Consider the following 23,150-nt stretch of genomic DNA (forward strand, 5'->3'; position numbering starts at 1 on the left):
AGCCATCAATGGTCCCTTCACTGACTTGGTACAAATGGGCAGAGCATGAAAATTGCATCAGGCAGGCCTTGGACATCCAAGGGGTAGCCAAGATGCCCCCCTCCCCATTTTCAACTACTTCTTTTCCACACCCAGTCAGCAAGTTTATTAATGTCTCGATGCTATGTGTAGTGACATCGTAAATGTATTCAAAAAGAACATTTTACAATGCCATTGCATTGACTAAAGCATTTATTCCCTCAGTATGTCCTTTCCTTGCCCTTTTACAGTGAGATGTGTCCAGGTCAGCACTGTGTTTATCTTTTTCAATGATGTTTGCAATATCACATTTGTTTGCATAATCAAAAAAAAGTTCATGAATAGCTGTGTGAAGGAAGAAAGAACATACACTTATATAACACCATGGCACATCCCAAAGCACTTCACAACCAATGAAGTGCAGTGCCGGTGATGTAGGGAATCACAGCAGCCAATTTGTACACAGAAAGATCCCACAAACTGAAAATGAGATGAGTAACCAATTAATCTGTTTTTGATGATGTTTGTTAAGGGAAGAATGTTGGCCGGGATGCCAGGAGAATACTGTAAGAATCCCCTGCTCTTCTTTGAATAGCGTAATGGGATCTTTTACATCCAGCCGAACAGGGGTTTTGATTTAATGTTTAATCTGAAAAATTCCACTTCTGGCAATGTAGTGCTGGATTTCAACCTAGATTATGTGTTCAAGTCCTAGAGTGAATCTTGAACCTACAATTTTCTGACTCAGGCAAGAATACAACCAACTTACCCAAGCTGACCATCTATTTATGTTTATCCTTATACTTCCATTATTCAGCCATGAGTTGCTGACTATAGATGACATTCCCTTGGTCTCAGTAGAACAGGAAATTGCAGACCTCACATCTTGCAGAGAAATTGCAGACCATTGTAAATGATTAAGCTCGATTGGTAAATAGTTTTGAATTGTTCATACAGTTGTCACAATGACATGGAAGCAATTGTTTTATCTCCCCCACACCCCACTTCCCCAGGCTAGTTCATGCTGGCACTTTTCTCTAATTCTGCCACTCTAGTTCACACTGACAGCGGCCTGTTCACCAACCCCACCCCCCCACCCATTTCATGCTGACTGTGTTCTTCCCTCCCCAAGTCCATCTTGGCACTGCTCTTCTCCCACTCCCCATTCAAGCTAGCACTGTTCTCCACTCCCTCAATCCCATTTAGGTATTGTTCTTTCCTCTATCTGAAGCTGCTGCTCCAGGGATCAAAACTCTGCAATATGCTCTGGAATGGGAATTCCTGACCTCGCCGATCTCTGTCCGCAAACACGGAATATTGGACACTGCTTGAAATGCTGATAGTGTGTCAAACGCGGAGAGTTGGCATGGATGGTACTAAACTATTTTGAGGTACCAAAGGACTTCTATCTGGAACTAAGCTAAGATTTATGCATGAAGACTTGTAATTATTGTTTTCAATGTTTATAATATAACCTTTCTTTACACTAGATTTTACCTTAACTGTCTCTCACTCCATTTGAATACATGATTTTAGCAACAATCATCGCCAACTGCATCGTTTTAGCACTGGAGCAACACTTACCTGATGATGACAAGACTCCCATGTCCGAACGACTGGTGAGTGATGTTTTTTCTCACGCTCTATCTCACTACAAGTTAGCAGAATTTGGAGGGGAGCAGGAGGTGGAAATCGGTCAAAATTTCTGCTCCTGATAAGTATCCAACAGCTACTACTGGAAAGTGCATGTGTGTGGATGTGGGTGAGGGTAGGATCAGGTTTGATTGTATGCCCCCGTGTCAAATAACCTGCTGATACATAAAGTTTAGATTCACTCAAACAGGGCTACTTGGGTGAGGTACTGAAGGGATGCTAGCATCTAGAGCTGTACCCCAGCAAGATTTGGCATCTTCAGAAGAGGGGAAAATTTAAAAAGAAAATTCTATGTGAAAGTTTTTTGTTTCCTCTCTTACTCTCCTCTCCTGAGAACACTGACATGCTGGGGTATGAGAAAAGATGGTATAGAGGTGAGATTGTTGCAGTGGATGTTTTTGTAATTTGTTCTCTGGGTGTGGATGACACTGGCAAGGCCACATTTATTGTCCATTTGTAGTAAACTGAATGGCTTGCATAGCCACTTCAGAAGGCATTGAGTCAACTATGTAGTGTGGACTAGAGTCATGTGTAGGCCAGACTGAGTAGAGGTGGCAGGATCCCTTTCCTGAAGGACATTAGTGAAACAGCTGGGTTTTTCCAACAACCTGGTAGCTTTCATGGTCAGTTTTCTGGTGCTAGCCCACACGTTACCAGAATTGTATTGTATTGAATTCAGTTTTATAACTTGATAGTCCAATACCATAACCACTACACTACCATATTCATATGTCAGAGTTCCGACATTCCGGTGGATTTAATTTGCCACTTCCATAAATGGAAAGAAAATGAATTCAGATTAGCACTTGGTTTATGTAAATAGTGGCTATTAGAATCATATTCCAATGGTGACATGTTCTTGTTCATGAATCACTCAAACAGCGACGAGCAGCTTTGCAACATATAACCAATTCAAAGCAAAGAAACAAGTAAGCCAGGGAATATCTATCTTCCTGTGAGAACATTTAGAGTCAATAGAAATTCAGATTAGCACAGTTCCCTCCTTTAAAAGGGAAATGGCATTCATGAAAAAGTGTATGGCAAACCTTTATTTACAAACACATGGGGCTCAATTTTAATTTGGAAATGTGGGGGGGGGCCTACGAAAATCGGGGAAATAAGGAGCGGAAAACGACCCCAGCTCCAACACGCCTGCGCAATTAAAGCCGGCAGGATGATATTTAAAGAAGCAAATGTGAGGTACTTAAGGTACTTTATTTCTTACATATTAGGTAGTTAAAACGATTTTTAACTTATCTGGGCGGCTTTCCCACGGCTTCCGATTCACACCTGGTTTCCAGGCATGAAGGGCCAGATCAGTCAAAAATAAAGTAAATTAATGAAATAAAATAACATTTCACAAGGTAAAAAAATAAATAAACCTAACCTTTCAAACGATGTCACCTGCACCCCCCTGCTCCGATGTCCGATGTCTTCTCCTCCCCCCGATGTCCGATGTCTTCTGCACAACCCCCCCCCACTTCCGATCCCTGATGTCTCCCTCTCCGATGTCTCCCCCTCCTGATGTCTCCCCGTCCGAGACTCCCCCCCCCCTCCGATGTCTGATGCCCCCCCACAATCTTTGCACCCCCCCATCCTTGCCCCCCCCCAACTCTCTTGCATCACAGGATGACGTCTCTCTCTCTCTTTCTCTTTCTCCGCACCACCCCCCGCCCCCCGGCGTTGCAGCTCCTCTCGGCTGCTAGCCTGTCAATTAGACTGGCTGCCAGGCGCGAAACCCAGAAACAAGATTAATGAGCACCAATTACCTTGAGAATGCGTGGGGAAAGGTAAGTTTTTATTTTTCGGGTTTGCCATGTGACCATCGACCCTCCCCGCCACCCTTTTCAAATTGAGCCCGTAATGTAGCCATGTAAATCTGCACAGTGCGTTACTGAGACATACAGACCAGGAAAGATCATGGTTTGATCTGTGGTCTTTGCTGAATTAGCTGACCTCAGCTGCGGAGGTGTGGGATGCAACAATTGGCCTCAGCACCCCTGGGCTAGGGAGGGGAAAAAGGTTACAGGATTCTTGCTCCTGATCACTATCCAGTGATCCCTGTCAGAAACTACACTATATGTGTGGGTTTTGGCTGAGAAATTCTGGTGCAGCCGTGATACCCTCCCACAGTCAAATACCCTGCTGACACCGCCAAGCCTCACATTTGAAGAATGGCTGTATGGGCAAGGTACCAGAAGGTATGAGTTAGTACTTTCAGGAGAGGAGAGGAGAAATTTGAGCATGAGGAATGTGGAAAACAAAGCACCACCTTGACCGTCACAGAGTTTACCACAAACAGGCACTAGACAAGTGGTTAGAAACTGTAATCTCATCTCAGGATTTGGATACTGCAGCATCTTTCATATGATCTTGTCTGAACCCCTTGATTAGACTTTTGTTTCCTGTTGGCTGAGTAACTGACAGGCATGGGAGCCTACCATCGTACCTAAGGGTTTCCAAGCTAAGCTGCTAAGAAACCCACATATTTATGTTTGCTTAATATAGAGTGCACACAACTCACCCAAATCCAAAGAGCTTAGGTCTAGGTTGGCAAGAGTCAAGATTTTGGGACCCGTAAGTGTTTGCAGGTTACTGCTGGAATTTAGCTATGCACACAGCACGAGTACATTTCCTGCTGCTTGTCCAGTCGGGACCACCCTACCCATTGGGCATTAGATTTCAAGGTTATCTGTGGCCAAGTGAAAAATCCCAGCCTACAATGGCAGGCTACAGTATTGTCCTTCACTCTGGAACCTCAGTTAAAATCTAGGTCTGAGGTCTCAAGGATGAAAGAACAGTGTTGGAACACATAGCTCCCTAAAGATTTCCATTAAAAAGGGGGATCTTCATCCTCATCTGTCTGGTCAATTTTCTATATGAGGTTCTGGAGGTGAAAAAAATTGTTGTAATACACCGGTCCCCCGATATCTCTATCAAAGAGAGGAGACAGGCAGCCCAATTTGGAAGATCTGGTTTCCAAATTGTTCTCAGATTCAACTTTTCATTAAAGCTGAGGTGCACTTTGAGACAATATAAGACCACTTTGTTAGGACTGTGATATGTGCAACACCTGACTTAAAAGTGCTTGATGTTGTCGCTGGATGCAAATTGGGAAATGACATTCCCTAAGTTTTATGAAAACGATGAAAAGAATAACATTTGTATTTATAGCCTTATCACATCCCTCTGAAAGGTCATGAGAGTTTCACACGGTGAGTTACTTTGATTTACAGTGACTATTGTTATATAGGCAAATAAGGTAGCAATTTTACATAGTCTATTTTTGCTGGTGTTGGATTTTTTTTATTCGTTCATGGGATGTGGGCATCGCTGGCAAGGCCAGCATTTATTGCCCATCTCTAATTGCCCTTGGGAAGGTGGTGGTGAGCTGCCTTCTTGAACCGCTGCAGTCTGTGTGGTGAACCGCTGCAGTCCGTGTGGGAGAAAAGTTTGCCAGGACAGAGGGAAAATTCCCTGTTCCTTTTTGAATACAGCCATGGCTTCTTTAGCATCTGCTTAAACCATGGGCTGACAGGAGCTTGGTTCAAGCCAAATCCAAAGGACATCATCTCAAAAAAATGCAAGTGCTCCTTCAGTACTGCACTGGGATATTAGCCTGGATTATATGCTGAAATGGAATGGGGCTTGAATCCATAACTTCTTACTTAGAGACAAGAGCGCTACTAGCTGAGGCAAACTGACATCTTTTATGAGCTTACAAATATATTAACCAAGAATATATTGAAAAAGGTTAGTAACTGCTAACTTTTTTTTCTGCTCTGTTTCAGGATGACACAGAACCATATTTCATTGGAATCTTTTGCTTTGAGGCAGGAATTAAAATAATCGCTCTAGGATTCGCTTTCCACAAAGGGTCTTATTTGCGGAATGGCTGGAACGTCATGGATTTTGTTGTAGTTCTGACCGGGTGAGTCACAAGAATGTTGTCTTATAATATTTGTGGTTATGGACTGGAGTTGTTTTGGGGCTGGACGAGTTTGTGTGATTGTGTTCAGTAAACACATGGAGCTCACCAACAGTGAGAATATAGTGGGGTCAAATAGAAATAAACTCTAAGATCAAGTTGTATTTGATGGAAGAGTATTTTACTGATTGGTTAAGTAATCCTAAATGCTCCAAAGTGAGATAATTAGAGACTTACATTTGTTTCTCAGTGCTCTCCTTGTTCTTGTATTTTCTACCTTCAGACTGCTGTTCAGAGACAGATGATCAGCCATTTTGTGTAGAATCTGCTTTATAATGACATGATGAAGTTGGATAGAGGACTGTGGGTAAAACTCTCAATGTGCTGTTACTGGAGACCGGATCCTACAGAAAATGACTGTGCCTAGGAGGCATCTAACGAATAGCTAGAAAGCATGAAACAGGATCAGACAAAGACAGGGATTCCAGGATGTTTACTGGAACGGTTTTACAATATTTAGGATCAGGTGCCATTCAGTGCATTGCTTTTCTCCTTTTTCCCTTTTAACCAAGGGCGTTCCTGGGAGGAGGAGGAAAGAATCACTTTCAGTGTGAAGTATTTATCCACTTGTATCTCATGCACAAATTATATTAATTAATTCCAATCTGTGAACATTTATCTTTTAGTGAAAGGTTGAGCTACAGCTTTGAGGTCAGTATTTGGTGAGACTAGACGTCAGGGGTGGCTGTTGTCACCCAGCATGATTGGCGTTTTGTCATTCCTGAATGTGGATTGATCCAGGATTCATTTTCTAAAACAGAGCTAACCATGTTTTGAGCCAGTTGAAGATCTTTAACTGCTTCATTCCTGGAATACTGAGGAGAGGCTTATCGTTACTAATGGTAGGAAAAAAGTCATGGGGCGGGGAGGGGCAGGGTGGGGAGGGGCATATTAGCATTCAAAATTCTATCAACTTGCCTGCTTGCCACACTCTGGATATTTGGGGGTCATACCAATCAAAGATAGGGTGCTCTGAACAGGGGTGAGCAGCCTTTCAGTGAAAGAGTCATGGTTGCAAGTTAAAATTATAGACTAAATGTAATCTATGTAAATATTTGGGAGTAAATGCTCTATACTGCAATAACTCTGTGATTTAAGCTTTGGTAAAATGTAAACTTGCTTTCAATTTCAACAGTGTAACTTAACTGTGTATAAAATGCAATGTATGTTGAAATCTCAAGTTCAAATTTGTTGTCTAGTTAATTCAAGTTTTTTTACTGGGATTATCGTTAGAAAAAAACTCAAAAATGGGTTATATGCAATCAGTGATGAAATTATTTAAAAAAGGAAATCTAAAGGGCAATATAGATAAATAGGAAAAGGATAAACAAGGATAAAAAGTTAAAACTTGATGTTTCACTGCTCTTTCAAATAGCATCTTTAAAAGTGACAAAAAACACTATTGAGGTAAACTGATAAATGGCTGGAAAAAGCAAGGTCACTAAAACAGCAGCAGATGTAAAGGATTACAAGTGGCCACCTGAAACACTGGTGAAATATTGAGTTTTGCTTTTGCCCTTTATTCTTCCTTTTTCAATTATGCCATAACAGGTGTTATATAATCTGTTTTTGATATCTGTCTTGATTCATTTTGTATTTGAATTTTATTTGGAAGGAGAGGTTAACTGTAGGAAGGTCAGTACAATAATAGAGTTCTTAACTGACTTGTGTCTCACATAGTTTGTAAGTTCTAGTTTTCTGTGGGGGTTTTCCCTCCATTTGGTCAGTAGAATGGTGGAATAGAAGTAGTGGAGTCATTCCCTCTCGGTGTGTTCACTTACTACAACTGGCATCTGGTTCCTCACATGCTGTGTCTCCCCCCACGCCCCGAGCCTCCACTGAGCTTTGACAGATACAGAGAAGACAAAGAGAGTAAGTAATATGTCTGAAAATGGATCACTCCAATGCCAGTGATAGGAACAGGATATACTCTGAGGGGAAAAACCCTTTACATTTCTCCAGTACTTCAGCTGCACTGTGTGACTGACAATATGGAAGACAGGCTCCACTGAGAAAATGTGCAGCTCTGAAAGAAAATTATAAAATACTTGGAATACTGAAGAATTATTTCCACTGGTCATTGAGTTGGTAACAATGGAGCATAAAATCCTGATTAGTACTAGAAGCATAAAGCGAGAGTGAGAAGGATTTCTTCTTCATGCAGAGTTATTAGAATATGGCATGCATTACTGTAAGCAGCCACTGAAGTCGAGTCAATCATTTAGGAGAAGAACTCTGGAAGAGGAAAAATATTAAGGAGCAGGTTAGAATACATAGCTCTAGCACAAGCATAATGGGCTGAATGGCTTCCTTTTGTGTTAAAATATCTATTTCTAGGATGCGTCTATCTGGGGGTAAGTACCCACCATCCATAATACTGACTTAAAGAGTTACCCTCCATTTTAAGATTTGTTATAGCACAGTTGATGATCCTTTGTTAAAATATATGGAGGATACTGCATGGCACTTAATGAGTTACAAGGTTGTAACCCATTGAGGGATTCTGCTGTGGTCATAAACTGTAAACAGTTTATCATAAGAATCCCACAACTGGATTTCTGACTGTCATCCAGTGCTATTTAGAATTTAGGCATTCTTTTTATCCTGGCAGCTGGCTGGTTTGACTTTGTGGTGTCTTTGTTTAAAGTAGTGCTGTGTGGCATTGGCATCTCACTGGGCATTGCTGTTATGGTGCAAGATGCCAGGTTATTTCTGATAGTGTTGTGAATTGATGTTGCACTGCATACTCTGTCGTTCCAATGTCACAATAATTGCTGATGTACGTTATTACAGTTGCTCTGGTTTGATTTAAGAAGTATTATTGTGGCCTTTAGACTGTTTATTTGCTGAATTATAAGGTCCTGTAAGGTGCAGTAGAAGCCTTTATGGTTCAGTAGGCAAAGTGCAGTTTCTGCCATGCTACTGAGCAATACAAATTGTGACAATCTTTGTTTTGATCCCTGGTCTCTATCAAGTTAGCTGATCTCAGCTAGGCTAATGGTTGGAAGCACAACCATTAAGTGCAGTGCAATAGGTTGTGGTGCGGTGGGGTGGAGGGCAAATAATTAGTCAGGGTTCCTGTTCCTACTTGCTGTTCATCGACTCCAGCATTAAATTGTGTGTGTCTGGACTTCAGGTGAGGACAGGAAAGCCTTGGCGGTAATGCCTCCCAAAGTCAAAAAGGCTGCAGTCATGCATAACGGCTTGGGCAGGTTTGCCAGACATCCTTGGAATAGTATCGCAGCAAGAAGCCAGCACCTTGAGGAGAGGCAGAACATGTTTATCTTGTTTTGATGTAAGCTGCTTCTTTAGTTACAATAGTTGTTACATGGTACTAGGTAATTGTAAATATCACAGACAAAATCTTTTTGAATTATTTTAGAAACCACTTCTTGTTGGATACATTATTTATTGTGTCACATTCATGCACATCAATGGAGACGATCCTGCTGCATGTGATTGTTCCTCTCTTCTGATATTAAAATGGCAGGGAGGATGTTCACTTATGCATAATCTTGATGTTAGAACTAAACTGGTTAAAGTGAATCTAAAGAAATGTCTCAGAAGGCCATAGATGCAGAATCAATTGAGATGCTTAAAAGGGAGATAGATACTAATTTGGGATGTGAGGGTATTAAGGGATATGGGCAGGGAACTGGGATTAAAATAATGAAGAGCAATCATGGTAAATAAAATGAGCAGATTTGATGGGCTGAGTGACCAGCTCTTGTTACTAAGTTTCCACACTCTGAATTACATATGTTAACCAGTCTGTTCTTATTAATTTTAATGTATCTCTCGCTTATTAAAAAAACAGCTCTGTGTTTTAATGAGTTTGTGATCACTCTCACTAATTTTGATTTTAAATCTCACTCCTAACCATTCCTTGATATTGACGATTTTGTTAATGTTTCTGCACAAAGGATGGGTTGCTCAGATTGAAGTTTTACCCCTGTAGAGATTTGAATTCGGGTGGGGGTCTAACACCAGGAATTTCTCTTGCTCCGCTGCCGTAACTTTAGCGGAGGTCCTTGGGGGACCATGGAAGTAACTGCGGGGGTGGGAAGAGAGGCCATGCTAGAGATGCTCTGGCTACGATTGGATAGGTGAGAGTGGAACCAAACAAGAATAGCCCCACAGGGCTGGACATTGGAGGAGGATGGTGTGTCAACTGTGTCAAAGGCTGCTGAGGAGGGATAACGCACCATGGTACAGTTATAGAGCATGTCATTTATGACTTTGCTTAGGACCATTTTGGTATTGTGGCAGGGGTGGAAACCAGATTGGAGAGATCAAACAAAGAGTTGTGGGAAAGATGGGCATGGATTTGGGAGGTGACAACATGTTCAAGGACTTTGGAGAGAAAAAGGAGATTGGAGATTGGGCAGTACTTTGTAAGGACAGAGGGGTCAATAGTGGAAAGAAATGCAGGAGACAAGGAAGGCAGAGAATTAATGATGGGTTGGGGTAGGGATTGGAGTTGGGCAAAGTACCCAAGGCAGAAGAAATGAATGATGGCATGGCTGGTCGACAGGAAGAGTTGGAAACAGGAAAGAAGGGGCCAAAAGAATTTTTAAAAAGTGAGATCGAAGTAATGGTTTCGGGTCTGGAGTGGCAGGCAAACTGCATATGAAATGGACACCGAGGGAATTTGGGTTACATAGGCATGACAGAGATTAGAAGAGACATGTTCTGACTGTAAACAAAGGACCTTTTCCCTAACTCCAGGTGCCTTGTATCAGATGGATCAAAAATTGTTACACTCCGCACCTTTATGTCACAACAAAATGTTACAATATCTAATTAACCAACTGTCAGTCCACAGGTGCAAAACTTCGCTGGATCACCAAACACTAAAACACTCCACAAAGCGAAGCTCTCAAATTCAACAGAAGTTATCTTTTTTAGTGAGTCTCCCTCTATGGGTACAGTGGGAAAAGGCACTGATCCCTGAAATGCGCTGACTCTCTGGTTTACTGGATAAAGGCACTAATCCTACGTCTGTGCTGAGTTTCCGATAGTTTAGTAACCAAACAGTTATGATGCATATGAGTGTCTCCAGTCATTTCCAGATACAGATTACATTTGCTTGGATTCTTGCACACTATCTAACAGCATAATGAAAAACAGCAATTCACCCATTACATCCAAGTATCAGCCTTCCACAGCAGCTGTTCTAAGTTACCCTTGTGGCAGCTTTGCTTTGCTTTGTCCTCTTTATAGGAGGCAGGTAAGTAAATAAAAACCAGCAGGACAAACTAGTCTATTTTTAACCTTCCACAGCAGAGCCCAGTCTTACCTTCACCAGAGGTCGCCTACAGAACCATTTGGATCCAGATTATATATTAGACAATGTTTAGACCTCAAGTCTTCAATGAACAGGAGTAGATACCAAGGATGCAGCTAAAAAAAGAGTTTGACAATTTCAGTTTCTCCTTTTGTAACAGAAATATTCAGCAGTAGTTACTGGAGCAGAGGCCACTCCACCAAACAGGTCAGTTCTCTCTTGACAATGTTGCTTGCGCTGCTTCCTCTATTTTAGAAGAGCAGATCTTCAGGACAATGGTAAGAAGACTTTATCCTGTCTTTTATCAGTGCTGAAACGCATTTCACATATAACGATTAACTATGCTGTACAGTCATAGGCAAAAGCAGTAGCCATTTTTCACACAGTAAGATCCCACAAACAGCTCTGAGATGAAGGATCAGTTGATCTATTTTTGGCATTATTGGTTGAGGGAAGAATGTTGCTAGGAGAACTCCCTGCTTTTCTTCAAATAGTGCCATGGGATCTTTAACATACACTTGAGCCACTAGAAGAGGCAGATGTGACCTCGTTTTAACATTTTATGCAAAAGGCGGCTCCTCCGACAATGTAGCACTGGCTCAGTGCTGCACTGGAATATCCACCTAGATTATGTGCTCAAATCCCACAGTGAGACTTGAACCCACTTCTAATTCAGAGGCAAAGTGAGAAAACTGAGCAAAGTGACACAGTCTGATGGAAGGATATTGATGGATTATATGTAGAATAATGGATACCCATGAGTGAATTATAGGATTGAATCTGATTGAGCAGTTTGGTTGGTTTATATATGGAATAGTGGGCATCCAGGAGTGAATTATAGAGCGGAATCTAATCGAGGAGTTCAAATTACTTTATAACCCATAAGAGCATGTCACAAACAGTTTCCAGCTGTTATCTTAATCACAAGCATTTGTGACATTGAAATAGCTCCAGGATATCCATTATTTTCTGTTAATTTACCCCGTAGGTTCATGTGGTGATGTTACTAAAACTGAACAATATGTTTTACTGACAGCAGTTCCCAGTGCAGACCCTGGCAACTGATGTGCCCTGTGTGGCTGATGATGGTGCCGTTGGAGAACTAATGATCGTCACAATTGCACTAAATTTATCGTGCAGTAGTCAATAAGTAATTTCCAGAAATAATTATAATTTATTATAATACATTTAAAAAATCTTGTGCCTGTACATACTTTTTAATAAATCGATATGTCCATGTTTAAAATGGAAACTGCCTATGTAAACTTATCACACTGTAAATATATCCTCCCACCAGTGATGGTGCCCTCATATTTGCATCTGACAACTTCCTCAGCCTGTATTGCGGAGAAACTACCATGCTCCAAACAACTCTACTTCTCAGTTCGTTTGACTATTTAATTATCTATATAACATAAATTCAAAGTACTAGACAAAATAATGACAGAATGTAAGACTTTAAAATGGGGACTGAATTACATCTGCATGTCTAGGTTCAATTTTCTCCTGACCTCTCATCCTGCTTCACCTGAAGACTACACTTGGGGCTCGATTTTAGCACCCGCGATCGGGTGCGTTCCTGGCTGGGGGGGGGCTACGAAAATCGGGGATTCCCGGGGAGGGTCGGGTCGGGAGCTCGGCTTCAATCCGCCCCATTTCCGTGTTCCCCACTGACGCGCTGACATGCGCGCGCAGCCCCCGCATGTGGGACTCCCGCCGGCAATTAAAGCCGGCAGGGTGCCACTTAAAGTATTTATTTAGGTATTTCAGGTCGTTTAAAGACCTGATTAACAAAGACGTGGAAGTAGTGGTGCCAATATAATATGTAATGTGAGTTGATCAGAAATTAAATATAAGTAAAAACCATGACAAACCCTCAAACACCCTTGTGCATCCCCTTCATGCTCACGACACGTTTGCCTTACGCTTCCTACTGCACATATGTGATGCATGCCCTGTGGCTGCAGCACAGGTAGTGGCAGGTTGAGTGAGGCTGATTGTGAAAGAGATGCATGAGAGGGTGAGTATGAGATAGAGCCATGAGATTGTATGAGGATTGGATTGAGTGGTAGTGGTGGGATGAGTACTGGCGAGGTGAGTAAATGCAGGTAAGATGAAGATGAGGTTTGAGTGGGTGTGAGGGATGATGTGACAGAGTAGTGTTGGCTGTGCAGAAGGAGATGTGGGGTGGGGGCGGTGATGTGGCAGACGGAGTGTAGGGGAATGAGTAAGTGTACTCACATTGGCTGACCTACTTAGGTCATTGCAGCGCCTCCTGCATTGTATGCAGGTGCGCGATATGTTGGTGGTGCAGGTGACCTCCTCTGCCACCTCGAGCCAGGCCTTCTTGGTGGCAGAGGCAGGCCGCTTCCTCCCGCCCGCCGGGGGAAAGATCTCTGTCCTCCCCCTCCTCCTCACCCCATCCAATAAGAGCTGGAGTGAGGCATCATTAAACTGGGAGCAGCCTTCCCCCTGGGCTGCTCCATGCTGTAATTTTTCCTATTTCTTGCAGCATCAGTCAGTGGAGGACTGCCCCTTTAAGTAGAGCTCCTCCAGCTGACAGACCTTACTGCGCATGCGCAGTCCGCCCGCCGCGCAGCTTAGCAGCGGGGAACCCAGAAGAACAGGTAAGTGGATGCAATCAGCCCGCGATTGCGCGCGAAGCAGACTGATTTCACCAGGCGCGTTACCCACGCGCCCAATCGACCCCCCCCCCCCGCCGTGAACCCGCCGCCATGGTAATATCGGGCCCTTGGTCTTAATTCCCTATGTTCAGCGCCACTGGTGATTGACTCCTTTAATTTCTCAATGGTAAGTGCACTATTTCGTGTGATACTGAGCCATACAGATCAGGAATGTTTCAGGTTCAATCCCTGGTTTGGGCTGAGTTGGATCATCTCATCTGGATAGCAGTTGGATATTATAATTGTTCTCAGCATTCCTGAGCTGGCAAGGGGAAAAATTACCCACCAGATTACCCACTCCAGATGGCTATCATTGACTCACACTGGGAAGTGCACAGATATGGATATCAGTTGAAGATATCGTGGTCTCTGGATTAAAACCCTGAAACTCTCTACTTTTCAGCACTGTGGGAGTACCTTCACCACATGGACTGCAAGAAGGCTCACCAGCACCTTCTCGATGGCAACTAGGGATGGGCAGCACTGGCCTTGCTAGCGATACCCCTATCCTCATAATGAATAAAAAGAATAGCGTTCCGACATTCACCATCTAGGCAAACACCTGAAGAATGGCCACGGGCAAGGACCAAAGGGCGTCTAGTTCCTATGTAACCCACTGATCTTTAAACTTTTCTGTGTGGGGAAATCCCCTGCAAATACTGACACACTCCTAGGGAACCCCTGTCCTAATTTTTGAAACAAAGGTAAACAGTACTTTCATTCCAAAAAACATTTTTATTAGCATGCAGCAGTAGATATGTAGATTTTACGGACCTCCTGAGTCTGGGCCCCCAGTTTGAAAACCTATAGTGTAACTTTATTCCATCATGAGGCAATACCTGTTGGAGAAGATGGCAATGAACCGGTAAAGTGAGTGCTCAGTAATAGGATCTGTGTACACACAGATAGCCAGTGGTTCACATCTCTTGGGACCAATTACTGAAGTAATGAATCCCATTAAACCATGGTGGTTTAATGATAAACCACTGGTGGTTTTGGTTTCAGCTCAGTGGGTTATTTTTCAGTAAACTGCTACTGATCCATCAACGGTCAACAGGGATAGACAGAAAGAATACCTGAGAGCTGTTAAAATGAATCCTAATTCTTTGTAACTGATTTTTAAATGGTTGCTACTGGTGACATTTTCTTTTTGCTGGAGAGTATGAATCAGTGTTTTAAAAAAATTTTTTGTCTACCTTTCTTGGATGTCTTTGCACCACAGGGCATGTTCTGGACGACCAGCGTCCAGTCATGTTATTGTGAAAGCACCTGATGGGAAGTGCCAAAAGTGATCCAAGGCACCCCTCCATCCAAATTTCCTCCTTTCATTTTGGGAATTGTTGATCCCTTGCCCTGCTTCTTTTCACAGCATCAGACTTGAGGTTGGGAAGTCCCCATGTGGACAATTCCTGACATGAGCCCGTGTGCTGTCTCTTTTGGTCCTGCCATGAGAAACAGGGACACACTCACTCTGTCTCTGTCTTATGGGGCAAGTCTGCAGAGATTTATTCAAGTGCATTTTCTGGTCTGGTGCGTTTTCTCTGCAACTGCGTGGATGATGTACAAACCACCTTGAAATTCAGATGTCCTGTGCCTGAATGATCTCACTCTCTGCTAATAATACATCCTTTTCAGTCCACAGATTGCAGTTGTGCATAGTGGTCTAGGATCGTAACAAACAAACCAATACAGAAATCAGAGCTTCCACAAAGGTATAGTGCAGCCATGTCTCTAGTTCAGTCAATGGATGAAGCTTGAAAACAGTCCCTTTGTAATCATTTCAGTTATTTGTGCGGTAAGGCACTGGTTTGAAAAAAAATTCCCGGTGTATAGATATTCATTAGTGTTGATCATGGTGACTCCTGATCTTTTCTGGCCATTTAAAATCTTGATGAGGCTTGATAGTTGATTGTGGGGCAATGTGAAGTTAATGCCTGTGTAAGAGAATAGGCCTGTAGTGACTGGGTGGTGGAAAAGGAGTGAGGGAGAGAGATAGAAACACACACACCTTCCCCGCAGGCACAGCGGAGGAGAGAGGTCTAGACATGGAGTGGGAAGAGAAAAACAGGAGAAGGGGCAAGAAAGAGACATTAAAGTAGGAGAAGGGAGAGAGAGATATGGAGGTCGATGTGAGCTAGGAGAAAAGGGAGGAGAGACATGAGGGAAATAGCCAGAGGAGGCGAGGCACGGAGGAAGGAGGGGAGAGAAAGCAGAAGAGAACCTGCTACGATTAGCATATGAACAGGGAAACTTTAGCGCCCTACCTCCTGAACAGCTCCAGGGACAACTTGCCAGCCGAACCTTGCCAACACTCAGTACCCAGCAATCACTTAGATCCACTCTCCTTGCCTCATGTGCAACCTTTGCCCAGGATTGATATTGTCCCTGTTATCACTCCATGTGTCTGCGAACCACACATAGAGAACTGTGGAAAATCCTCTGGCCTACCACTTTTATTATTGAACTTTTTGCAAAGACTTGCACCATCATCAACTACAACAACTTGCATTTATATTGCACCTTTAACATCCCAAGATGCTTCACAGAGGCATAGGGAAAAATGTAGGCCAAGACAAAGAAGGGAAGATATTAGGTGGGGTGACCAAAAGCTTGGTTGAAGAGGTGGGTTTTAAGAGGTCTTAAAGGAGGAGAGACAGGTTGAAAGGTGGAAGGGTTTAGGGAGTTAATTTCAGTGTGGGGCTTAGGCAGCTGAAGGCACGGTCATCAATGGTGGGGTGAAGGGGAGGGGGGCATGCTTAAGAGGCCAGAGTCAGAGAAATGGAGCGTTGGGGGGGGGGGCGGGGGTGGAGTTGTAGGGGCGGACGGAGGTTACAGAAATAGTGAGGTGTGAGGCCATGAAGGGATTTAAAGATGGGACTGAGAATTTTAAATTGGAGGTGTTGGGGGTCCAGGAGCCAATGTAGGTCAGCAGGACAGGGTGATGGGTGAGCAGGACTAGATGCAGGATAGAATGCAGCAGCAGAGTTTTGGATGAGCTGAAGTTTATGGAGGATGGAGAATGGAAGGCCAGCCAGCCAGGAGAGCATTGGAATAGTTGAGGCTGAAGATGACAAAAACGTGGATGAGGGTTCTAGAGGCAGATGGGCTGAGGCTGGGGCGGAGATGGGAGATATTACAGTGGTGGAAGTAGGCGGCCTTTGTGATAGGCCTACATCCTAGGATTCTAAAAGAGGTGGCTTCAGAGATAGTGGATGCATTGCTTATGATCGTCCAAAATTCTGTAGATTCTGGAATGGTCCCAGTGGACTGGAAGGTAACAAATGTTACCTCGCTATTCAAGAAGGGAGAGAGAGAGAAAACAGGGAACTACAGGTCATTTAGTCGGGAAAATGCTGGAATCCTTTATTAAGGAAGTGGTAACAGGGCACTTAGAAAATCATAATATGATTAGGCAGTGTCAACATAGTTTTATGAATGGGAAATCGTGTTTTGACAAATTTATTGGAGTTTTTTGAGGATGTAACTGGCAGGGTAGGTAAAGGGGAACCAGTGGATGTAGCATATTTGGATTTTCAAAAGACATTCGATAAGGTGTCACGTTAAAGGTTGTTGCACAAAGTAAGGGCTCATGGGGTGCGGGGTAATATATTAGTATGGATAGAGGATTGGTTAAAGGACAGAAAACAGAGAGTAGGGATAAACGGGTCATTTTCAGGTTGGCAGGCTGTAACTAGTGGGGTGCTGCAAGGATCGGTGCTTGGGCCTCAGCTATTTCTGATCTATACTAATAACTTAGATGAAGGGATCGAGTGTAATATATCCAAGTTTGCTGACGATACAAAGCTAGGTGGAAAAGTAAGCTGTGAGGGGGACACAAAGAGTCTACAAAGGGATATAGACAGATTAAGTGAGTGGGCATGAAGGTGGCAGATGGAGTACAATGTGCGGAAATGTAAGGTTATTCACTTTGGTAAGAAGAATAGAAAAACAGAATATTTTTTAAATGGTGAGAAACTATTAAATGTTGGTGTTCAGAGAGACTTGGGTGTCCTCGTACAAGAAACACAAAAAGTTAGTATGCAGGTACAGCAGGCAATTAGGAAAGCAAATGGCATGTTGGCCTTTATTGCAAGGGGGTTGGAGTAGGGAAGTCTTACCACAGTTGTACAGGGTTTTAGTGAGACCTCACCTGGAGTACTGCATACAGTTTTGGTCTCCTTAACTAAGGAAGAATATACTTGCCTTGGAGGCGGTACAACAAAGGTTCACTAGATTAATTCCTGGGATGAGAGGGTTGTCCTGTGAGGAGAGGTTAAGTAGAATGGGCCTATTCTCTCTGGAGTTTAGAAGAATGAGAGGTGGTCTCATTGAAACATATAAGATTTTGAGGGGGCATGACAAGGTAGATTCTGAGAGATTGTTTCCTCTGGCTAGAGAGTCTAGAACTAGGGGGCACAGTCGCAGGATAAGGGGTCGGCCATTCAAGACTGGGATGAGGAGGAATTTCTTCACACAGAGGGTTGTGAATCTTTGGAATTCTCTACCCCAGAGGGCTGTGGATGCTGAATAATTGAATATATTCAAGGCTGAGATAGATAGATTTTTGGACTCTAGGGGAATCAAGGGAAATGGTGATTGGGCGGGAAAGTGGAGTTGAGGTCGAAGATCAGCTGTGATCTGATTGAATGGGGGAGCAGGTTCAAAGGGCCATATGGCCTACTCCTGCTCCTATTTCTTATGTTTTATGTTCTTATGAGAGTATATGGGGATGGAAGCTCCGCTTGGAATCGAATAGGATGCTGAGATTGCGAACAGTCTGGTTCAACCTGAGACAATTGCTGGGGAGGGGGATGTAATCTGCGTTGGGAGTATGGAGTTTGTGGTGGAGGCCGAAGACAATGGCTTCAGTCTTCCTAATGTTTCATGGAGGAAATTGCAGCTCATCCAAGACAGGATATTGGACCAGTAGTCTAACAACATGGAAGCATTGTCGGGTTGAGAGAAGTGGTGGAAAGGTGTTGTTAGCATACATGTATGCAGGTACAGCAAGTGATTAGGAAGGCAAATGGAATGTTGTCATTTATTGCAAGGGGAATGGAATATAAAAGTAGAGATGTTTTGCTACAGTTGTACAGGGCATTGGTGAGACCACATCTAGAATACTGCGTGCAGTTTTGGTCTCCTTATTTAAGAAAGGATATAATTGCTTTAGAGGCGATTCAGAGAAGGTTCACTCGACTGTTTCCTGGGGTGAGGGGGTGATCTTATGAGGAAAGGTTGGACAAGTTGGGCCTGTATACATTGGAGTTTAGAAGAATGAGAGGTGATATTATTGAAATATATAAAATCCTGAGGGGACTTGAAGGGGTAGATGCTGAGAAGATGTTTCCCCTTGTGGGAGAGACTAGAACTAGGGGCCACAGTTTTAAAAATAAGGGGTCTCCCATTTAAGACGGAGATGAGGAGAAATTTTTTCTCTCGGAGGGTCGTAAGTCTGTGGAACTCCCTTCCCCAGAGAGGGGTGGAGGCAGGGTCATTGAATATTTTTAAGGCTGAGTTAGATAGATTCCTGGTTAACAAGGGAGTCAAAGGTTATAGTAGGTCGACGGGAAAGTAGGGTTGAGGTCACAATCAGATCAGCCGTGATCTTATCAAATGGCGGAGCAGGCTCGAAGGGCCGAATGGCCTACTCTTGCTCTTAATTTGTATGTTCGTATGTGCAAGCTGACTCCAGGCCTGCAGATGATGCATGACTGGGTGACAGAAAGGGGAGGAAACAGGAGAGTTTAATGGAGGGTTCTCAAAGGAACACAGGAATGTAGAAGACTGGAAAAGGTCATTGTTGTTCATCTGGCTGGTTACAAAGTTCAAAAATACACCACAGCATAGTCTACCTCAATCACTCCTTTTGTCAAAAAACTATCGAACTCCCTCTGCGATTTACTGACACTATCCATCTTCTCTGTGCTGTATTCACATCTGCACAACTGCAATAATTTTCAGAATACAGACCAGGTTTGATCCTTGAAATCTCAGTCAGGTAAGCTGTAGGGAAACTATATGATCTCAGCGTCACTGTGCTACGGAGGGTAAAATTTCCCATATACTGATGTGAAAGTTTGAAACCATGAATAAACGGATCCAGGGAGACTGAGTGGGTGAAACAAAATCCTTTCAACTCTGGGACTTTGCTTCCAATCCAGCCCAGACTGATAGGATGGAAGTATTCCCACTCTACTGGCTACAAGCATCCTAATATGAAATCCCTTTGAACAGTCTCAACTCAGTTTCTAGTCTGGGTGATTCCAGAACACAAACTACCCCTAATTTAGGATCAAACTGACTCCGAGGGCTGTACTGTAAACGGGTGTGTGAAGTGGAAAATGCCACACTGGTGCACTGGGTGGAGGGCACTCTTCTGAGTTTGGGACTGAGGGATTTGATGAGGTAAAGAGAGCTTTACTCTGCACATAATAGTGCTGTATCTGACCTGAGAGTGCTTGATGCTAACACCTGTTACTTAAACTTAGAAAATGTTCCATTCCCCAGTACTAACATTCTTCACTACTTGATTAGTCCAAAATCACATCTTATGGAAGAAGTATTGAAGTGTGATGACATTATTGGACTCTCTCCTTATTTACCATTATGGTGGGGTTTCCATTATCTGCCATACTGAAGGGGATTCCCTTGCCCCCACCCACAAGTGGATAATGGAAATTAAAGGATAGGCAACAGTCTCCGTTTCTGATCTTGCATGTACAGTACAGCAATACCTTAGGGATAAGAGTATAGACAAATACAGTACAAATAAAAGAAGCATTATGTAGTTTTATTTACTGAGAAAAGGAGAATAAATAACAAAGAAGCTGTGCAAATTGGCGGATATTTGGGATAGTTTTTTTAAAAATAAAGATTGTTTTGCGTCTGTCACAAATGTTTGAAGTGTGACTGCAGTAGACAAGATTTTAAAAAATATATAAATGGATCTTCTCATAGCTTCGTTCATAGCAAGTTGAAGGAAGCACTGTTTTTAAAGGATGGGAATGTTACACTATATAATACAGAATTGGCCCAGAATTTGCTGGGAAAATAACAGAGAGTTTAATGCGCTCGCCATTATTAGTGCGTAAATAACCCAGCAGTTTGTGAAGAGGAGGAGATACGGCGTGAGTTGCGAATCGCCACGATTTGTGCCACTCCGCCGTTAGCCTCATGTAAACGGCAACTCGCCCTTAAACCCCCCTCCACTGTGAGTTTCAAGAAATTGCTGCATTTGTGCTATTAAAACGAATTAAACTTGCCGCAGAAAGTTATCGACGTATGGACCTTTTTAATGACGAGTTTTATGTTCCTGCAATGCCACTGAACCTTAGAGGCCCAGAAAGGGAACAATTGAAACTGTGGGGTCACATTCCTGCAGGTAGTAAATTGTTCCTAGAAGTTTTTTAAATTTCAAATTTTACATTTTTAATAATTTCTCTTACTTTTCCCTCCTGTCTCTTTTTTCTCCCTCTTAATCCAATCTCTTGTTCCCTCTCTTTATTTCTCTTTCTGTATCTAATTTGACTCTTAATTCACCCCGTTTCCTTCTCTGTCGTTTCTATTTCTGTCTCTATCCTTAAATCTCCTTGGTTAAGGAGATAGACTGTTCGTCCCGTCATTCACCAAGGTCCCAGATGCCCCGTTGCCCTCACCGCGCCGTTATTAGCTTGCACTTCCAGCAATTTGCGGAGCAAAAATTTTTCAAGCTGAAGGGTAAGGGAAAAAAATCTAACAAACGGGGCAAGTCTCAAAATGCCCCACTCCAGCAAATTCTGGGCTAATATTCTGCTCATTGGAGCTGTGTTTCCTTTAGGCCACAAAATTTAATTGTTAAATAAACAGAGCCTCAGGTGAATCAGATGAAGAAACTGTGCAGGACGGGAATAGTCAGAGTTTAATTTTTCTTCATTCTGAAGGTTAGAACCCAGGATAAAATGCCTGGGTTACTTTGTTGTGGTTTTTAAAAGTGTGATTGAAAAGAAAACATTCTAACTCCTGTGCTTTAAATGTGACAGAGAAGTGAAATAAATTTGCATTACAATAGTGCAACACAGAATGTCTGACATGATGAACAGTAGATGCATTCACACATACCATTTTGTGTGTGTATATGTACATAAATTTCCTGTGGCATTGCTTATGGTGAGTCAAATGCGATGGACTGTGGAAGTGGGGAAGGGGTTCACATTTCCGCTGAATGAATTTGGAAAGGAGTTTGCAAGAGATCGCCAGTCATTTTTGTCTGCAGTAATTTTCCTCCGATACACGGGTGCTTATAGATAGCAGATTCTGGCAGCCTCTGTGAATGGGCAGTCTTGCTGTCGATCATACATAAAATCTGGGCACACAAGCAAGGTCGGAATTGTAGCCTACAATCTGCTGAGTCTCCAGGCTGCAAGTAATGGCTCTGGAAACCCCAATGAACTTCAGACTGAGGCTTCTAATATAGGCACAGGCCTCTGACAGAAAATATTGCATTTCAAACACAATAAACAAAGAAAGAACTTGCATTTATATAACACCTTTCACAACCTCAGGATGTCCCAAAGAAATGCAACAGCCAATTTGCATACAGCAAGGTCCTACAAACAGCAATGTGATAATGACCAGATAATCTATTTTAGTGATTTTGGTTGAGGGATAAATATTGGGCAGGACACCGGGGAGAACTCAAATTGTGCCACGGGATCTTTTGTGTCCATATGAAAGGGCAGATGGGGCCTTGGTTTAACGACTGATCTGAAATGCTATTATATAGATAAGATTAATCTTTGAAAATTTTTATGGCTTTATTATGCTACTAACCTTCTTTCTAGCTGTAAATCCTCAGTAGAGTAAAAATGGTGGTTGAAAGGATTCTCAAGACATATTTTGAACAGTGTGATTGGTTTGCGTTCTCTTTTTTTTATTGGTAGCTGTTGTCGACTGCTCAGTTTTGATTCATAGTTCTTTGAACTTCATGGTTGTTAATTTTTTCATTCCTGTTTGCTACTTGTTAATTGGTACATTTTCTATTTTTTCAATTGTGATTTGTTGCTGTTTTATGAATGTGAAATTTGAACCAATCAGGTGCAACTGCGATGTACACTTTGTGTATTAGCTGTGATGCCTGAATTGTGACAATGAAAGCATATGCTAGATACAATGTTTTAATAAATAGATGGCAGATATACGTAAATAAATTACATATAATGTCTTACATTTAGAGTGCATCCATCATGCGATTTAACACACGACTAGTGAAATGAGAAAGAAAGCCAATCAATGAGTTGGAGCTTGAAATTTACAAGTTTCTTCCAAACTGTAATTAAACACTGATTGACTTCACCTTCTATTTAATACCAATTAGAGGTGGTGGCCTTAAATCGCCTTAGCAGCAGAATAATACATTCTGTATTGCACGGTAGAACATTCATGCCCTTATAAAATGGCATTTCATACGACTTACTATGAGCAATGCCATGGTAGATCTGCCAATATATAGATATGAACAAAGGCCATCTCTTTATAAATG

At 42.6% G+C, this 23,150-nt stretch overlaps 1 protein-coding gene across 1 annotated transcript in view; it reads left to right on the forward strand.

Moving 5' to 3' along the window:
• The window catches only part of LOC137304234 (voltage-dependent P/Q-type calcium channel subunit alpha-1A-like), a 503,508-nt gene that overhangs the window by 95,908 nt on the left and 384,450 nt on the right, over positions 1 to 23,150 (forward strand). The window contains 2 exon segments of the mRNA XM_067972791.1: positions 1,532 to 1,637; positions 5,463 to 5,602. Coding sequence (XP_067828892.1) covers positions 1,532 to 1,637; positions 5,463 to 5,602 — 246 coding nt within the window.

This window comes from Heptranchias perlo, chromosome 37 (assembly GCF_035084215.1).
Source record: "Heptranchias perlo isolate sHepPer1 chromosome 37, sHepPer1.hap1, whole genome shotgun sequence".
Lineage (NCBI taxonomy): Eukaryota > Metazoa > Chordata > Chondrichthyes > Hexanchiformes > Hexanchidae > Heptranchias > Heptranchias perlo.